Raw genomic sequence first — 17,438 nt, forward strand, 5'->3', positions numbered from 1 at the left:
GTTCTCCATAGACTCCCATGTATAAGTCAGTTCTCCATAGACTCCCATGTATAAGGCCAAGAAAAATAAAAATTTAGTTTCTCATCGTATTCATATTGCAAAAAGGATGCAGTGACACAGTTTTTAGTCCCCAAGGATGAAGTCCAGGGGGCTTATAGATTGGGTCATGTCCGTCCGTTCACGCAGATATCTCAGATATTTTGACAAAATGACATGTGACCTCGGTTACCTTTGACCTCAAATATACATATTCATCCATAACTCAGTAACCACAAGTGGTACACCCTTCATATATGGTATGATGGGACACCTTATGACGCCACATATTGTACTTCATTAATTATGTGCATATCTAATTTTGAGCGAGCCAATTGAGCTAGAGGTCTGATTTTTGGTATATAGGGATAACTTAGCAATACGATTTTTTTGACAAAATGTCACGTGACCTTGGTGACCTTTGACCTGAAATATACATATTTGTCCATAACTCAGTAACCACAAGTGCTACACCCTTCATGTATAGTATGGTGGGACACCTTATGACGCCACATATTGTACCTCATTAATTATGCACATATCTAATTTTGAGCGAGCCAATAGAGGTAGAGGCATTTTTTTCGTATATAGGGATAACTTAGCAATACAATTTTTTTGACAAAATGTCACGTGACCTCAATGACCTTTGACCTGAAATATACATATTTGTCCATAACTCAGTAACCACAAGTGCTACACCCTTCATATTTGGTATGATGCAAGACCTTATGACGCCACATACTGTACCTCATTAATTATGCGCATATCTAATTCTGAGCAAGCCAATAGAGCTGGATGTCTGATTTTTTATATATATGGATAACCGTAGGTTAGAAATTTTTTGACCAAAATGTCATGTGACCTCGATGACCTTTTACTTAAAATATACGTTTATGTCAATAAATAAGTAACCACAAGTGCTATGTCCTTTATATTTAGTAGGATGGGAGACCTTATGACAACACACGCTTTACCTCATTAATTATGCACATATCTAATTCTGGGCAAGCGAATAGAGCTAGAGGTCTGATTTTTGGCATATAGGGATTAATTAGCAGTACAATTTTTTTTTCAAAATGTCACGTGACCTCGATGACCTTGATTATACATATATATGCATAACTCAGTAACCACAAGTTCTATACCCTCCAATTTTGATAGGATATGAGACCTTAAGATGTCACATCTTGTACCTCATTTATTATGCACATATGTATTTCTTGGCTGGCCAATACAGCTAGAGGTCTGATCTTTTTTCCCGATTTAGAACCATAACTTAGACATTCCTCATTTGTTTCAAATTGGGAATAACGACATAGACCTATGTGCCCATAGACCTCAACATATACACTCCAGTGATACATCTTAATGACCACATTTCCCTGCCCCATCAAGACTTATACTCCTAGTACAAGTGGGGACTATGTCATTGTCAATGACTTGTTTCTTTGAGAGATATCTAATGCTTCACACGATACAAAGCGTTGCCATACATTTCGTAGCCCATGATCACTGAAACGTAGCTGTGGGTCCATAGCTGTGGTGTTTTCGGACGGGATTTCTGAGTTTTACACGCTGGTTAACGTTTTGACTTTTACGTTATTAACCCCGCTGTGGTGGCGGGGTTAAAAACGTAAAAGTCTAAACCAGCACGTAAAAGTCAGAAATCCCGTCCGAAAACACCACAGCTATGGACCCACAGCTAGCTGAAACGGAACTTTTCGCCACCTCTCTGAGTGACGAGAAAATCGCCAGTAACTTTATCCCCACCACGCAGTAAGATTTCCATGCACGACAATCAAATCCTGTAACTCGGGCAAGATTGCCTTCCCACTCCTAAATCTCCGTTTGAGCCATTAGGGTGTCACAGGATGAAGGTAAACCAGAGACTTGTTCAAGTCGGTGTATTTTCAAAAAATAAAATGATTTGCAAAAGTTCCTCATGTAAAATTTGGCAGCCCAGGTCAGATTTTCGTAGCAATCGAACGCGTTTTTTTTAGTCTGTGCAGCTATAGCAGTAGTGAGTTAGTTTGTGCCGGGTGAAACTCCCCTGTATCGCGTTCACCCCACTCAACGCGTTCACATAATTCTACTCACACGTTTCACATGAAAACAGAACACAAATCATCGCATTCCAAGCGTTCACCCAACTCACACGTTCACAAATCACGCACTTGAACCAAGTCTAGTAAACCAGTAAATAAATCCAGAGAATCAGACGTGCTGGCGGCAGGGTCTTTGTTTTTACGTTTTGAATGCATTAGTGATTTCAGCAGTAATTCCTGCGGATCATGTAGGTCAACGTCAAACGTACCTACACAACTGGTGTCCGCGGGCCCGAGTGTAAGCCGTTCCCAATCCCGTTAACTTGAAGTACAGCATCGCATCGTCACCTTTACATTGAACTAGTTGACTTGTTCGCCGATAAACGACAAAGCAAACTGACCGAATTATGAATGCACTAGTTTTAAACTTTGGTAATGAATAGTTGGTGGAGAAATGCTCGACGTTTCGGGCTTTTTGACGCGGTGACAGTCATTTCGGGCCCTGGCGCTGGCTCGGGCGATGCATCGACTGCCGATGCCGGGTCCGGCTAATGCACCGGGCCTAAATTACCTCTTTTTACTCTGACCTAATGCATCACCACTTGAAACGTAAAAAGCATTCTCATACTCAAGCAACAGAAAAAAAGAGTTTGAACAAATAGCACTCCAGATTCAAACGAACAGTGGACGTACATCACAATCAAAACAGATACACATGTGCGTAAGTTGAATACGACGCTCTCCGTCTCCATTGTTACAGTGATCACGTTTAAAATCCCGCTCTCGCGTGGCTAGTGATATCATCACTCTTTGTGCTCCATACCACGTGATCGCCTAACATTTTGTAAACACAAGCGCCGCGAACTTCGCTTAGCGGCAGGCCAGCAACAGTTTTATTACCGTTCGTTATTCACAATCGGGTGTTAGTTTCGACTTATTTCCTTGTCAATCGACAATTAGGAAGGGATAGATATAATCTAGCTTGGTTTTTATCATGTGGTCGGGCGGAAAAAATGGTCAAAAGTTACAGCTACTATCCCTTTAACGTACATGTGTAACTGGCCGTCCACACAGCTTTCATGTTTTGACATTAAGGGTAGAGAAAAAACGGCAATGCTACAGAAGTAGCAAGCGACTTATTATTTCTTACGAACTAGCAAATATCTCCTTCTAGCTCATTAGGACTAAAGACTCCCGAATTGTGCAAAGAGGCAGTGTTGTTGATAGAACAAATTCTGGGTTTTCAACATTATTATTATTATTATTATTATTATTACAAGTTTAGGGGCTATAAGTATGATATAGAAATCTAAAAAACAATTCATTGAAGCTGTGGGACTTCTGAAGAAAAGGTGTTGTTACTCCTGAATGGTTGCCATGGAAACATCTCACATTAAAATGAGTGTGATTTTTTTTGTGTGCTAACCAGAAAACCCCTTAGTATCAATTTTTTACATCAACTATTTTTGATAAGGCATGCACTCAAGTGGCTCCACTTTGTTTTGCGAAAAAAAGATCAAATGTCCCGAAAAAGCCTTGGATGGCCTCCTAAACTCCATCAAGCATAAGCATCGTCTTTACTCTAAACTGATCAAGAGCAACTTTGAGCCTGTTCTCCATAACCATTACAGACGTTACGCAAATCTCCTGACAAAGCTTATTAAGACGTCAAAGAAGACCTACTATTCAAATAAAATCAAGCAAAATCACGGTAATTCATCCAAGCTATGGAGTACTATCAACGAGTTGACTGGGAAAGTTCACACCAATCGCACAAGGCTACCAAAACACCTGGATATCAGAAACAGTAACAATGTTACAGAGACTATCTCTGATCCACAGCAAATTTCTCACTGTCTCAACAGTTTTTTCTCTCAAATAGGTTGCGATCTAGCCAGTAAAATTAACAGTTCTGTCAATTACACTTCTTTCCTAGGTCCTTCAAACCAACATTCTTTCTTTCTTTCTCCAGTTTCTAGAGAAGATACTGAGGCTGAGTTACGAAATTTAGACCAACATAAATCATGTGGCCATGATTTCTTTACTGCACGCCTTCTACGTGACGCAGCCCCCTTCATTAGCCACCCACTTGCATACATTATCAATTTATCTTTTGAAATGGGCATTTTCCCAGATCAGCTGAAAATTGCCAAAGTTACACCCATTTACAAGAAAGGTTCTCCCTACAGTCCAAATAACTACCGGCCCATTTCTGTTCTTTCTTTATTCAGTAAAATAACTGAGAAAGCCGTCAATAGGCAACTGTTGTCATTTCTTGAGCGTTTCAATATCCTACATAAGGACCAATATGGGTTTAGAAAATCTTTCAGTACTAAACTTTCACTTATTGATTTAGTCGGTGATCTTTTGCAGAATTTGAGAAAGGTAACTTTGTTCTTGGTATTTTTCTCGATCTTACCAAAGCGTTCGATACCATAAACCACAAGATACTTCTTTCAAAACTTTCACACATTGGTATTCGGGGTCCTCCTTTAAACTGGTTCCATAGTTATTTGTCCAACAGACATCAATACGTTTCTTCAGCAGGATGCAACTCTTCTATTCTTCCTGTCAACTGTGGAGTCCCACAGGGATCTATCCTTGGCCCCATTTTGTTTCTTATCTATATTAATGACTTCCCGAACTGTTCTTCCTTCTTTAACTTTAAACTCTTTGCTGACGATTCAAATCTTTTCCACTCTTATAATAAACAGAGCTTTGATGTAAATCAGGCAAACGCAAACCTCATGGATGTTGAAAATTGGTGCAATGCAAACAAACTGACAATTAGCTACTCCAAAACCAACTACATGTTTCTTTCATCTCGTTATAATCCATTTAATAATACTGGTCAGTTAGGTATTAATAATGTTTTACTCGAAGAAGTCGACAATACCAGTTATCTAGGAGTTGACATTGATAAAAATATTACATGGAAACAACAGATTAAGAAGGTTCTGATAAAATTGTTCCCAAGATTGGTATTATTTCCAAACTGAGGCATTATCTCCCCAAATCCACTCTGTTACTTCTTTACAATGCTCTTATTCTCCCACATATTTCATATTGTTTGGAAATATGGGGCAGTACTTATCGCTCATCTCTTGATTCAGTTTATAAGGCACAAAAGAAACTTGTTCGCATCATTTGTTTTAAGGATTCTTTTACTCATAGTAGGCCACTTTTTCAATCTCTCGGTATTCTTGACATTTACAGCCAGTTTAAATATCAACTCTGTACATTTATTCATGATCTTTTTCACAACAGATTACCCAGACGTTTTGATGAGTATTTTTCTTTCCCACAACACCATTACCAAACAAGATTAATTACAAAAAGGGATGTTCTCATCCCTAGAAGGAATTACACTTTGGGCAAATTTTCCTTTGACTATCACGGTGGCAAAATATGGAATGAGATACCACATGATATCCGTAACATACCTAATAGAAACGGCTTCAAAGCGAAATTAAAAGATTACTTGATAACCAATTGCAATCAGTGATCCACCAAATTCACCTTGCTACATTTTTTCTTTTTCTCCTTGTTACGTGTTTATTGTTCTTTCTGATAGCTCATTTTTTCGCCTCAGTTCTCCACATTAATCTGTTTTAGTCAGTATACACTGTGCATTTTACCGTGCGTTAATTTACAAGTTTATTTTGTTTACTTATTGTAAAAGCTCTCTGTATTTTACGTTTGGTTATTTTCTGTACAGTTAAATGGGAAACAGATGATGCAAGCTTCACTTAAGCTTTTCCTGTTTTCCAGCCATAGATCACATTCCAATGATTATATAGCATTACCTTTTCTGCAGAAATGTCACTATTACATTTTTTTTTTTAGATATTTTTTAATATCACACCACTCTTGACATTCTGTACATAGACGTCGTATTTCTATGGCAAATAAACATACTAAACATACTAAACAATAAACATACTAAACATCACCAGTGAGTCCCTAAGGTAACGAGTAGGACGTTTAGGAATTCCTTTCAGAAAGTTCACGCTGCCTGTGGCCATTTTGAGGAGTATAAGCTTATAAGCTTACGTACCTGGAGCGACGGTATACAGTATTTCTACAGTACATATTGCCAGATAATATGCGATGGAATTTTGCGTTTCACGTCGTTCAATCATTCAGATGGAAATGCCGGTCTTCTCCAAACTTTGAAAAAATCAGGGTGACAGACTTTGGAATGCTAACTCTTGTATAACAATGTATAATAATTAATGAGAAGACATTTGTATTCGAGCTCGGCAACATTTTTTGATTTGAGAACTCTCATCATGGCGGATTCACTGAAACAGTGCGTATTCAACAACTTTTTCCTATGTCCATGTAGCACTTGTGCAAAAATAAGCGAGTCCACAGGCCTTTGGCGAATCAATAAATGCGTTTTTCACCAAACTGAAAGGTTGAAAGATGCGTCCGTCACTTGGGGACGAGCTAGATAAATGCAGTCAAACCCAGCTGGGCATAGAAATTTGCCATAGCATGACTTTGTTTTGGAGACGACCGGCCGTGCGGTTGAAATTTGCAACAAACAGGCACAGGAAACGATGGCCAATAAAAACGCATTCTCGTTGCATTTTGATAATAATGTATCAATAACAATGACACGGAAATTATGCCTCCTCCCAACAGAAGGGCCATGGTCTATTTTTAGCCCTGCTACAGTATGTCTCAGTGCTGAAAAGGCCATATTGTTGTCATGTTGTCATGGCGACTTTTAAAATTTGCATACAACTGTGAGAGTGAAACGGGTTGTTTATAGGTCACAAAACTTTTGAGTCCCACTGTCGTCCATTACACCTATTTCCTTGGGCATTAAAGGTGTGCAAGTATACACATCAAAAGACTAGAAAATTCACTTCATGGGCAGAACCTTGTAAAATAGTCCTTTCTTGTCTGGTTAACGAAAAAAGATACCCCTGATCTAAAATACCAGTATGCATGGGCTACCAGCCAGTGTCACCGGGCTACCAACTTCAGAATATGGTTGCCCAAGTGGACTACCAGGGAAAAAAGTTAATTTCGAGCCCTGGGCAATATTAAACATAAAACATTTAACTTGTAATATTTCCCCTTGTCTTGGCCTGCTGGGTTTTTAAAAAAATGTTTAAAGGTATACATGGACCATGTTCAAATTTAGCCATTGCTACCATGGAAAGGGGAGATCTAGCTAATCATCAGAATCATAGAGTTTATGGGGTCACGCCAGGTCACACAAAAATAATGCACCACTACATGGCCATAATTTTACTTTAGTTAAACAATCAGAAATAATTTGTCTTCATTATTCTTCCTGGAATCAGGCAAAGAAATCAAAATAAATTACTATAAAATGAACATTATTATACGTCGTTAATTATAAATCCATAAAATAAATAAGTACCAGTGAATTATGTTTTAAATACACCTACATAATTTTACTTCAGTTAAACAATCAGAAATAATTTGTCTTCATTATTCTTCCTGGAATGAGGCAAAGAAATCAAAATAAATTACTATAAAATGAACATTATTACAAATCCATAAAATAAATAAGTACCAGTGAATTATGTTTTAAATAAAACAAAAAAAACTGCGCTAATGTTACTGCTTGTGATAAAATGGTACATTGGGTGATAAGGAGGATTGGGTTCGGATACCAGTAGAATTAATTTCAGCACGTAAAATTAATTTGAAGGCACAAACTTTATTCGATAAATGCATAATAAGTTAGTAATGTACTATATAACACTTATTTGGGATGACTGCATGAAAGACAATTAAAAATGCTTGAAAAATTATTTTTGGTCTATGAAAAATTAATTCTAACACACTAAAACTAACGGAAACATAATTTTGACCGAAATAGCCCCAATATACATTATCTTTATTATTCTTTCTAGAATGAAGGCAAAGAAATTACAATTATTACTATTATTATTATAGAACAAATGTTAAAAGTTGTTACTTAGAAATCCATAAAATAAATAAAAAACAGTGAATTATGTTTTAACATAGACCCTCTCGAGGGTATATGGTTTTAAATAAAAAAAACTGTGGTTACCGGAATGGTTACTATGGCAACATAAAACAAAAATGAACATGGAGTTCATGCTGTTATAAATACACTTAGGCGAGCATTTGCATAGTAACTGGGATTACTTTTAATTGACTTAGGAAAACAATTGAAATTTTAAAACGCAAATAGGTTACTATGGAAACACAGGGCAGTAAAAATGGATATCATATTTTGTCTTTCTAACCCGAAATAACCTTTTGGTATAATATTTCTGTTGATTCCTGGATTTTAGATGGAATCTTTGAAAAACTGGTAATTTTTACTCCTGAATGGTTGCCATGGAAACATCTCACATTAAAATGAGTGTGATTTTTTTGGTGTGCTAACCAGAAAAAACCTTATTATCAATTTTTACATCAATAAATAGTTCTTTAATAGGAATTAAGGAATAGTAACATTTTCAATCCCAGAATAGTTACCATGGCAACTCAAACATTAAAATAAGTCTGGTTTTTGTGTTCCCTGACCCGAACTCCCCCCTATTTATAATTTTCATATCAATCAAAGTAACTTTTCATTGGATATTAGAAAAACTGAAATTTTCAACCCCTAAAATGGTTACCATGGAAACATGGGGCAGTGAAATTGATATCATATTTGGTATTTTCGACCAAAAATACCCTTATGGTGAAATGTTCACGGAAATTGAACCTATTATTATTCGCGTTATTATTTCTATATAATACTTATATTATTATTATTATTATTATTATTATTATTATTATTATTATTATTATTATTATTATTATTATTAATCTTTATTTAAACTCGATAACTCCATAGGTGAAACACCTCTTTTCATGGAGGTCGAATAGACAAAAGAAAATCATATTACAGCACCAACTTGAAAACACAAAAAACACAGAAGTACAAATATAAAAAAAACTACGAAGCGGCATCAGACAAGTAAGTAGAATACAAAAAGTTGTTACAAGATTTCTTAAAACTAGTCAGTGACTCGGAGTCCCTCATTGATTTGGGGAGATTATTATATTCATCCACACCCGCAACAGACAAGGTGTTTTGATAAAGAAGTGTACGTGCTTTGGGAACTTTAAGGAGGTTCTGATTGGAAGAACGAAGCGGGAGCGAAAACTCGAGATGTTAGAAGGCGCCGTCATCTATCTCACGAAAATAAATGCATCGGGAAGAATACTTTTGCTTTTGGCTTGTACGTACTATCATCTATCGCTGTTCAATGATACAATCGTTGTCTACTTTGATATGTAATTCATACTCAGAGGTATTTATACTTTGCAGCTTAAAACAATTTACATTTAAGTTGATACGTCTAGCGTTTGTTGAGACATCAATATCATAAAGTAAAACACAAAGATATCTATTCTAACTGGATTTGCAAACACACTGGACTTCCAATTAATTGATGGACTAATTGTATTTTATTGGATTGCTTTGAAAGAGTTGACGAAAACAATATGCGTAGGAAGTATGCTATCAAAATGAAGTTATAATATACATTCAATGAATGAACATGTGCAATCTCATGAGATCTCACATGATGCTTGAATTTTGTAGTTCATGTAGCATGCAAATTTCAGATCGAAAGTGCACCGATCTTTATGATTGGATGAAGTCTTTTATATTTAATTCATATCTGATATATGATTAGAGCCAAGCCTTTAAGATATAGTTTTTACACCCCTACACTTAGACAACTGAACATTAAAAAATGAACATTTGACGTCTTCGTATAGTCAATATTTTGAATAAATCAAGATCCCAAGTTTTATTAGGTAGAGTAAATTCTCTTGGCCAACACTAAGTTGAAATAGCTTTTAAGGAGGAAAAACTACTGCAGAAGGTGACATAAAAACTTACATAATCAAGCTCAAGACATCGTTGGAGCCTATTAAAGATAGTCATGTGTTCAAGGCGAAAAGAGAACGGACATGAAATATCGAAAAACAAGAGATCATGTACCGAAAGCAAATATTCGTAAGACACACGCTTGGCACATAAAAACAAAAAAGTCATCCGGTAGAAGTACAAACAAATTAGTCGGAGTTAATGTCTTTGAATGCTGACAATATCCAATCAAAATGGTCGAATTTAAATTCCTTTAGTCTCAATAATTTCAGATTGTCTTTATCATATAAACATGTATAACACAACTTAAAAACTTTATGATTGTTACGGTTATGAATATACTTCCGATATTTGACTAATGACATGGCGGGTCTTGAGTGATTTGTTTCCATTCAACGGTAGCAAATATTGTTGCAATCTGCGGACTTTAGGACTCAATAGTCTATCTCGTAAGGTCAATGTCAAAATATCTGATAATTTACCTGCATGAATGTGTTAAATATAGTTTGCCAAATGATGATTCATTTGTTGACTTTGTAGAAAATGAAGGTGTCAAATGTCCATACATATACAGTACACATAGTTTCGGCTTCACATATTGATCATATCATTGAGCTAATGAGAGAACTTCTTTCTGTATCGATTACAGCCACAGATAATGCTACAATGATTTATCCAGTGTCTAGATGTTTAAACTTGTTAGGAGACTACTTATAAAACAAAAGCAGATGGTGTAAATGTCTTCAAGAGCAAACACAAGACATTGGCTATTGTACGTACATATTTGGCAATATTGTAGAGTATCTTGTCTGCAATATATGAACAATGAAAGAAATCGTCGTATCGTATAATAATTCAATCAGATCACCTGCCTTTTTAAAAGCGCTAAGATAAATTTTGAGGTAATTTGTATTAAGGTCATAAACTTGGCCATAACCTTTACATGATTTACGATATTTTTTATCTTTCATTAAAATACATACTTAAAAACAAACATTTGCGTTTTAAATCAAGTTCAGTTTTCAAATAGTAAGTTAATTATATTTATAATAGGACTATGAATTTCAACTGATAGTTTTAAATTTCAGAGTAGTTCTGTAAGTAAGCTCGTATTTTAGTAGACCACCAATTGAAATATTTTTGTCCGTTTGCCAAAATTTTGTGAATAGTCCGTTTGCCGATCGGTATAAGAAAATTAACAAAGTTTTCATCATCTTGAGAAAAATTATTCATACAACAATAAAGTACAATGTGTTTTTCTTTTATATACATTGGCGTTTTCGAAAGTTTACTAAGGATACATTCTATATTATTCCAGACATTTGGTATTTCAGGAACTGTATGGGATTGGTTCAAATCGTATTTGAGGGGTTGTACGCAATCGGTCTGTGTTGCGTCAATTGTGTCGGAGGCACAGTTCCTTGAATGCGGTGTCCCCCAGGGTTCGGTCCTTGGACCAATTCTTTTCAGCTTATACATTGCACCATTAGAGGATATCGTGACCAAGTATGGGCTTAATTGTATGATGTATGCAGATGACACCCAATCTTATATCACTTGTGAGGGCGATCGTGTCCCGATCGATGTTATCGAGTCTTGTGTGGAGAATACCCGAGGGTGGATGAGAGAAAATATGCTGGTTTTCAATGACGGGAAGACAGAGATTGTACATTTCTCATCTAAATTCAAAGATGTCGGCCCGGTAACTCGATGTGATGTACAGATTGGTGATGTCACCATACAGCCTTCGAACGCAGTTCGTAATCTTGGTGTTACCATGGATACAGTCGGTAGTATGTCGGCCCATGTTGTTAATATTTTTAGGTCAGCCTACCATGCGTTGTGGAAGATAGGGAAAATTCGTAACACCTTAGATCAGAGCACTACGGAGAAATTTGTTCACGCTTTCATCACGTCTCGCTTAGATTATTGTAACAGTTTGCTTTTTGGCCTGCCATCTTATGAAATTCAAAAGCTGCACACGATTCAGAACTCTGCAGCTCATTAGTTACTAGAACAAGATAAACAGATCGTATTACACCTTGTCTTTACAGATTGCATTCGCTTCCAGTTAAGCAAAGGATAGAATTCAAATTCTTTGCATCACTTATACGATACTCAATGGTCACGCTCCAAAGTATTTAGGTGAATTGCTTAAAGTCCGTGACACTCAGCGCACACTTCGCTCTCACTCCAGTGTTGTAAATTTATATCAGCCAATAGGAAACACAGTGTATTACGGTGATAGGGCTTTCTCAATTTGTGCACCTCGCTTATGGAATTCTCTGCCATTACATATTCGAGCGGTTCAGTCATTCGATGTTTTTAAAAGTAAACTGAAAACTAACCTTTTTACGTCTTTTTATTCGTAATTTTTGAAGTTTTTATAATGAATTTTTATAACATGCGGCTAATTTTACCTTTGCTTTTTTACTGTCAGTTTAAAACAATTTTATGTTTCATCCTTCTCTTTGTTGATTTTAAGTGTAAAGCGCATTGAGATTATTTTTTATGTAATGCGCTATATAAGAAATAAAGATTAAGATTAAGATTAAGATTAAGACAACTCAAGCAATCTGAGACAGTAAAAATCTGTGTTCGAGGGTATCTATCTCCTTTCAAACTTTACAATCCATGGACGTTCTTTTGTTCCAAAAGTAGAGAAATTTATAACACAGTAATCCGTGACAAAAATTTACTACTAAATTATATTAATTTCAACTCTTTTGTTTTTGATTTTGTTAGACTCCAACATGCATTGAGGTTAATATTCTCAAGAACTGTATTCTGTGAGACCATTTTTTGACAGATTTTAAAGACAGCTGTGGTCTATGGTTAAAATCATGTACATTTGTTTACATGTAAGTTTTTGTAAGGAAACTCTGTCGCCCTTGCTTAAAACAAAAAGGTTATTACATTCATTGTCTACAAAGAAGATGTTGAAAATCGTTGACAATTTTACAAAAGTGCTTTCATTTGGTTGAATACAACGCTTTGTTAACAGCCATGATTTCAAAACTTGTTTGCAGAAGGATGTAAACTCTCAATGTGATCTACAAAGTTTTGTGACATAAGACATTGATGGAATAACGTAGTGGTTTTCGAAAGCGATACATAATAAAATGGAATATATGATCAGCTTTCATCTTTAGCACCAGTAATACGTTTCATCGAAATAATGTTAAGTGCATCCATCTGTGCTTTGAAGTCGGGGTATTTAACACCTCCTACGATGCAGCATTATTTGCAACTCTATTATGAATAGACCACTTTTTTCTGGATTTCACACAAAATCCAAAAACCAGGTTTTGCATTGCGTCTATCAGTATCACATCATCGGGTAAAGCAATACAAGAGGCTTTAAAGTACTTGTGACAAGGCTAACGACTTTGTATAATAATTCTACCATACAATGTTAAGTTTCTGGATTTAAAGGCATTAAAAATAGATTCTAATTTAGCCACTTTACTGTCCCAATCCAGCTGCTTGCATTTTGCTTCATCATATCCGAAATAAACACCGAGTATTTTGACAGATTATGTTGTCCCGCACTTGAATCGCTGATGTTTTCCTTTGAGCCTTGGCAGGCTTCCTCATGGCTAGACACACAGCTTCAGATTTGCAGTTATTCATCTTCAAACCGCTGCATTTGCTAACATTTTCCATTACTCTTGGACTTAAGTAGATTGAGTGTAAGTCTTGAAGAAACAGCGTTGTGTCATCAGCATACAGAAGTATCTTTATTTCCTGGTGTATGAGCTGATCTTTTAACTGGAATACGGATGGCTCTGGTGTCACTTGTTTGCCTTATTTACATGCTAGAGGTTCGATCGAGGTTTGAAACAGAAGAGCGGATATCGGACAACCTTGCCGCACACCGCGCTGTAAATTGAAGAAAGCACTACAGTGCCCTTTATAAATTATACAGCTCTGTACAGACGCATAGAGCGTATTCACCCATTGTTGAAGAGAAACGCTAAGATTTACATATATCAGCACTTGGCGAATGAATTTCCAGTTAGCGGTGTCAAAAGGTTTTTCGTAGTCGACAAAAAGAGCACAACCTTTCTTTTTCAAGTGTTTTGTAAAATGAAAAATATCATCAATAATTCGGACGTTTTCGCCGATTTACCGGCTAAGTAAATGACCCGTTTGATCTCTGTGTATAACGGATGGCAGTACACCTTTCTCTCTGTTAGCCAGTACATGTGCTATAATCTTGTAATCTATGTTGAGCAACGTTATTGGTCTCCAATTTCGCAGATCGTCTTCATTTTCTTTCTTGAATATTAAAAAAAATACTCCTCTGCTTAGTGACACACTGAGTTTCCCATCATAATAATCTGAGTTTATGGCTTCAAGGAGATGCGTCTTGGTTTCTTTTTCAGTTGTTAGGCCATCAGTTCCCGGTGATTTGTTTCTCTTTATTTTCAGAACAGCGATGAGACACTCGTTTTCCGTCAGTAGACCTTCGCATATCTCTTTCTAACATCTGATAGTCATAGTATTATGACGTCAGCGAGGAACTCGTGAAGGTTGATATTTTGATATTTCTTCATAAAGTTTCTAATCATAAAGATGTCGCTTTTTTCAGTAGCAACTGACGGTATTATGACGTCACCGAGGAACTCGTGAAGCTTGATATTTTGATACTTCTTCATAAAATTTGTCATCATAAAGAGTCTCTTGTTTCAGTAGCAACTGCATTTTGTCCTGCTTTAAGTCTTGTGATTTCTTTGTGTTTCGCGTTTTTCTGTTCACAGCCTAGAAAATATATTGTGCTCTTTTCTCCTTCTTCAATCCATTTCACTATGGAACGAATATAAGCACCTTCAGCCAGCCATACATTCAGTTTCTCCAGTTTCTCTTTCATATTGCCATGACTCTGAATGTTTTCATCGGTTGGATTCTCTAACAGTCTTTCTTCCTCTTTCTTTAGCTGATCTTCTAGATGTTTAATCTCGTTTTTCTTGTTCGCTTATTTATTTTTACAGTATTGTATTGTTTTTTCTTTAATGTCATATTGATCTGACCCCATTAATGCCTGGTTTGAAATGTTGATATTCGCTTGTGGTGCTTGTGATGGTTTCTTTGATCATGTTGTTGTAGTCATATTCACAAATTAAACTTTTGTTGAATTTCCAGAGTCCTTGGCCACGTTTCTCATTTACCAGTTTCAATTGACCAAAATCGACCATGTAGTCGGTTTCAACGGCTGGTCTAATGTTTGCTTTTGTGACATTTCTCTTCTGAGATGTTTCGAAATGAAGAACAATCTTCTCCAAGTGAACTGCAACAAATTGGGGTGAAGTTGTCGCCATATGTCAATCAAACTTTGTTCAGACATTACTTTTTTCAATTTAGACGCAAGAGTGTCTTTTTTCTTACAAGCTGAGTTCTTATGTAGGTTGGAATTTAAAATACAATTGCAATCACTACCGACAATCATCGTATGACATTTCTCCATTCAATTCAGCAAGTCATTGGTTTTATCAAAAAAGTGCATCTCTCGGCAGTGATATTTGGTGCATAAATGCAAACTATTGAAAGATTCTATGTCTCAAGTTAAGAGTTATGGAGATGAAACGACAATCACTGTCGCTAACTTTACTTTCAACAAGAACATTTTTACAATTTGAGAGAAGTAGAATTGCGACTCCCCGACTGTTTGATGTACCATTTGAAAAGAAAACGTTAACATTCATACCAAAATCACATTTTCATTGTTCCCACTCATAACCGAAAGCATGTGTCTCCTGGACACAAACAATATTCAGGCTGTGGCTTTTTGTGCTGTTAACCAATGTGAACGTCGCCGACGTTTTTCTTTTTGTCTTTGATCTCTCACATTTAGAGATAAAAGGTTCAAATTGTTCACATCATGCTCAAAGAAAAATGGAGAAAAGTTTCGAGTCTATTTTCTTCTTCTTTTCGTCTTCTTCTATTTACCTTTTACTGAAATTTGACTTACGTTTGAATTGTCCTTTTCTTTCACACTTGTTGACGCAGACGTTGATTTTCCTGATGTCGTTGTGTTCCATGGTGTTGATGTTAGTGGTGTGGAGTCGTCACTGTCCCTTTTTCTATTCCTGTTGTCGTCGAGAAAGTTGATTGGATCACCGCTCCCATGGTGGACATTCTTGTTTGACGCTGATGATGCATCACTGTGGTTACTTTGACCTCCTGTAGTCGAAAATTGTGATAAAGATGGTAGCTCCTTTCTCATGTACCCTACCCGGATATCGTTCTGGAACGTTGTCCCTTAACTGCAACAGTGTGGGTCTCGTTTGATGACTTATTAACGTTGGATTCTGTACCGTTTATGGCTGGAGTTGGTTGTTCAGGCGCTCGGCTGGTCATCATCAACGTTGACCACTGATGGTGGGTATACTTGAGAAGCTGGTGCAGAGGGAGATCGACTTTGTTGAGTTGACACTATATTGGTTGTTGAAGCTCACTGTGTTTGTATGTGTCCGCCTCCACCGCATCTTCTACACTTTACAGGGTTTACACAATCTCGTTTTGTATGTCCACATTCAAGACATTGGTAGCAGTGAAGTTTGTCAGAATTAACGAGTTCATCACCACTCTGACCATAGTGGAAGACTTTAACCTTGAAGTTTCCAATGGTCATATCTCTTGGCACAGGATTTTTTGCTTTTTCAATGTACACCTTTATGTTAAAATTCTCATATGACGACAGCTGTCCGTTGATCCTCTATCGTTGTCTTTTGACTTCACCATTAACTTTGTAGTTGGCTTCTTTGAGAATGGAAATAATTGACTGGTCATCGCAAGAGATAGGAAAATCTCGGACGGTCAGCTTCAAGTAGTTTTCAGATCTTTCTCTCAGGAGAGGATTGGTATCGCACATTGTTATGTGCTTGCCTCTCAGATTATGCCATAATTGTGTAACAGAATAAGCCTGTCTTCAGGTGTTTTTACATAAAGTCTCCGGAGACTGCCAATTCTCTGTGCACCTCGTATAACACAATCTTCTATTACGTCATGCATAGAATTTAACACCTCTGGACCATCAAGTCTTGGCGCGCTTGGGTTATTTATGACATTGTCTTGTTTGAAAAGCAAAGACTTCACAACGTCACTAGCTTTCACGTCGTTGATTCCTGCATATGAATGAGAGTTCTTGTTCAGGACTTCTGAGAACAGTCTATCTTGCTGCATGTCGAAGTGTGCTGAAAACTTCCTTCCAGGAGGATGAAAATCGCCAGAAGTTCTTCTGCACAGAACCTGTACCTTAATGAATAAGTAGCAAGGCTTCTGACACACAATGTTTGCTAGAACCGTAGATAACGTCGAAAATCGTGGAGCCGAAACTGCTGTAGCTGCCTTAGCTTGCTATGCAATAGTGCCCTCTGAGATTTACGATGTTTATACTGCAGTAAATTTCTTTATTGAAAGATTGTTTCAGTAGTATTAATTTTACTTTTCCT

General features: G+C 36.6%; 1 protein-coding gene across 1 annotated transcript in view; it reads right to left on the reverse strand.

Annotated features, from left to right (window-relative positions):
- The window catches only part of LOC139144478 (adhesion G protein-coupled receptor L4-like), an 83,766-nt gene that overhangs the window by 59,677 nt on the left and 6,651 nt on the right, over nt 1-17,438 (reverse strand). Inside the window, exon 3 of the mRNA XM_070715177.1 lies at nt 15,956-16,167. Within this exon, the coding sequence (XP_070571278.1) occupies nt 15,956-16,167 (212 nt within the window). The remainder of the gene's footprint in view (nt 1-15,955; nt 16,168-17,438) is intronic.

Source organism: Ptychodera flava, chromosome 11 (assembly GCF_041260155.1).
Source record: "Ptychodera flava strain L36383 chromosome 11, AS_Pfla_20210202, whole genome shotgun sequence".
Taxonomy (NCBI): domain Eukaryota; kingdom Metazoa; phylum Hemichordata; class Enteropneusta; family Ptychoderidae; genus Ptychodera; species Ptychodera flava.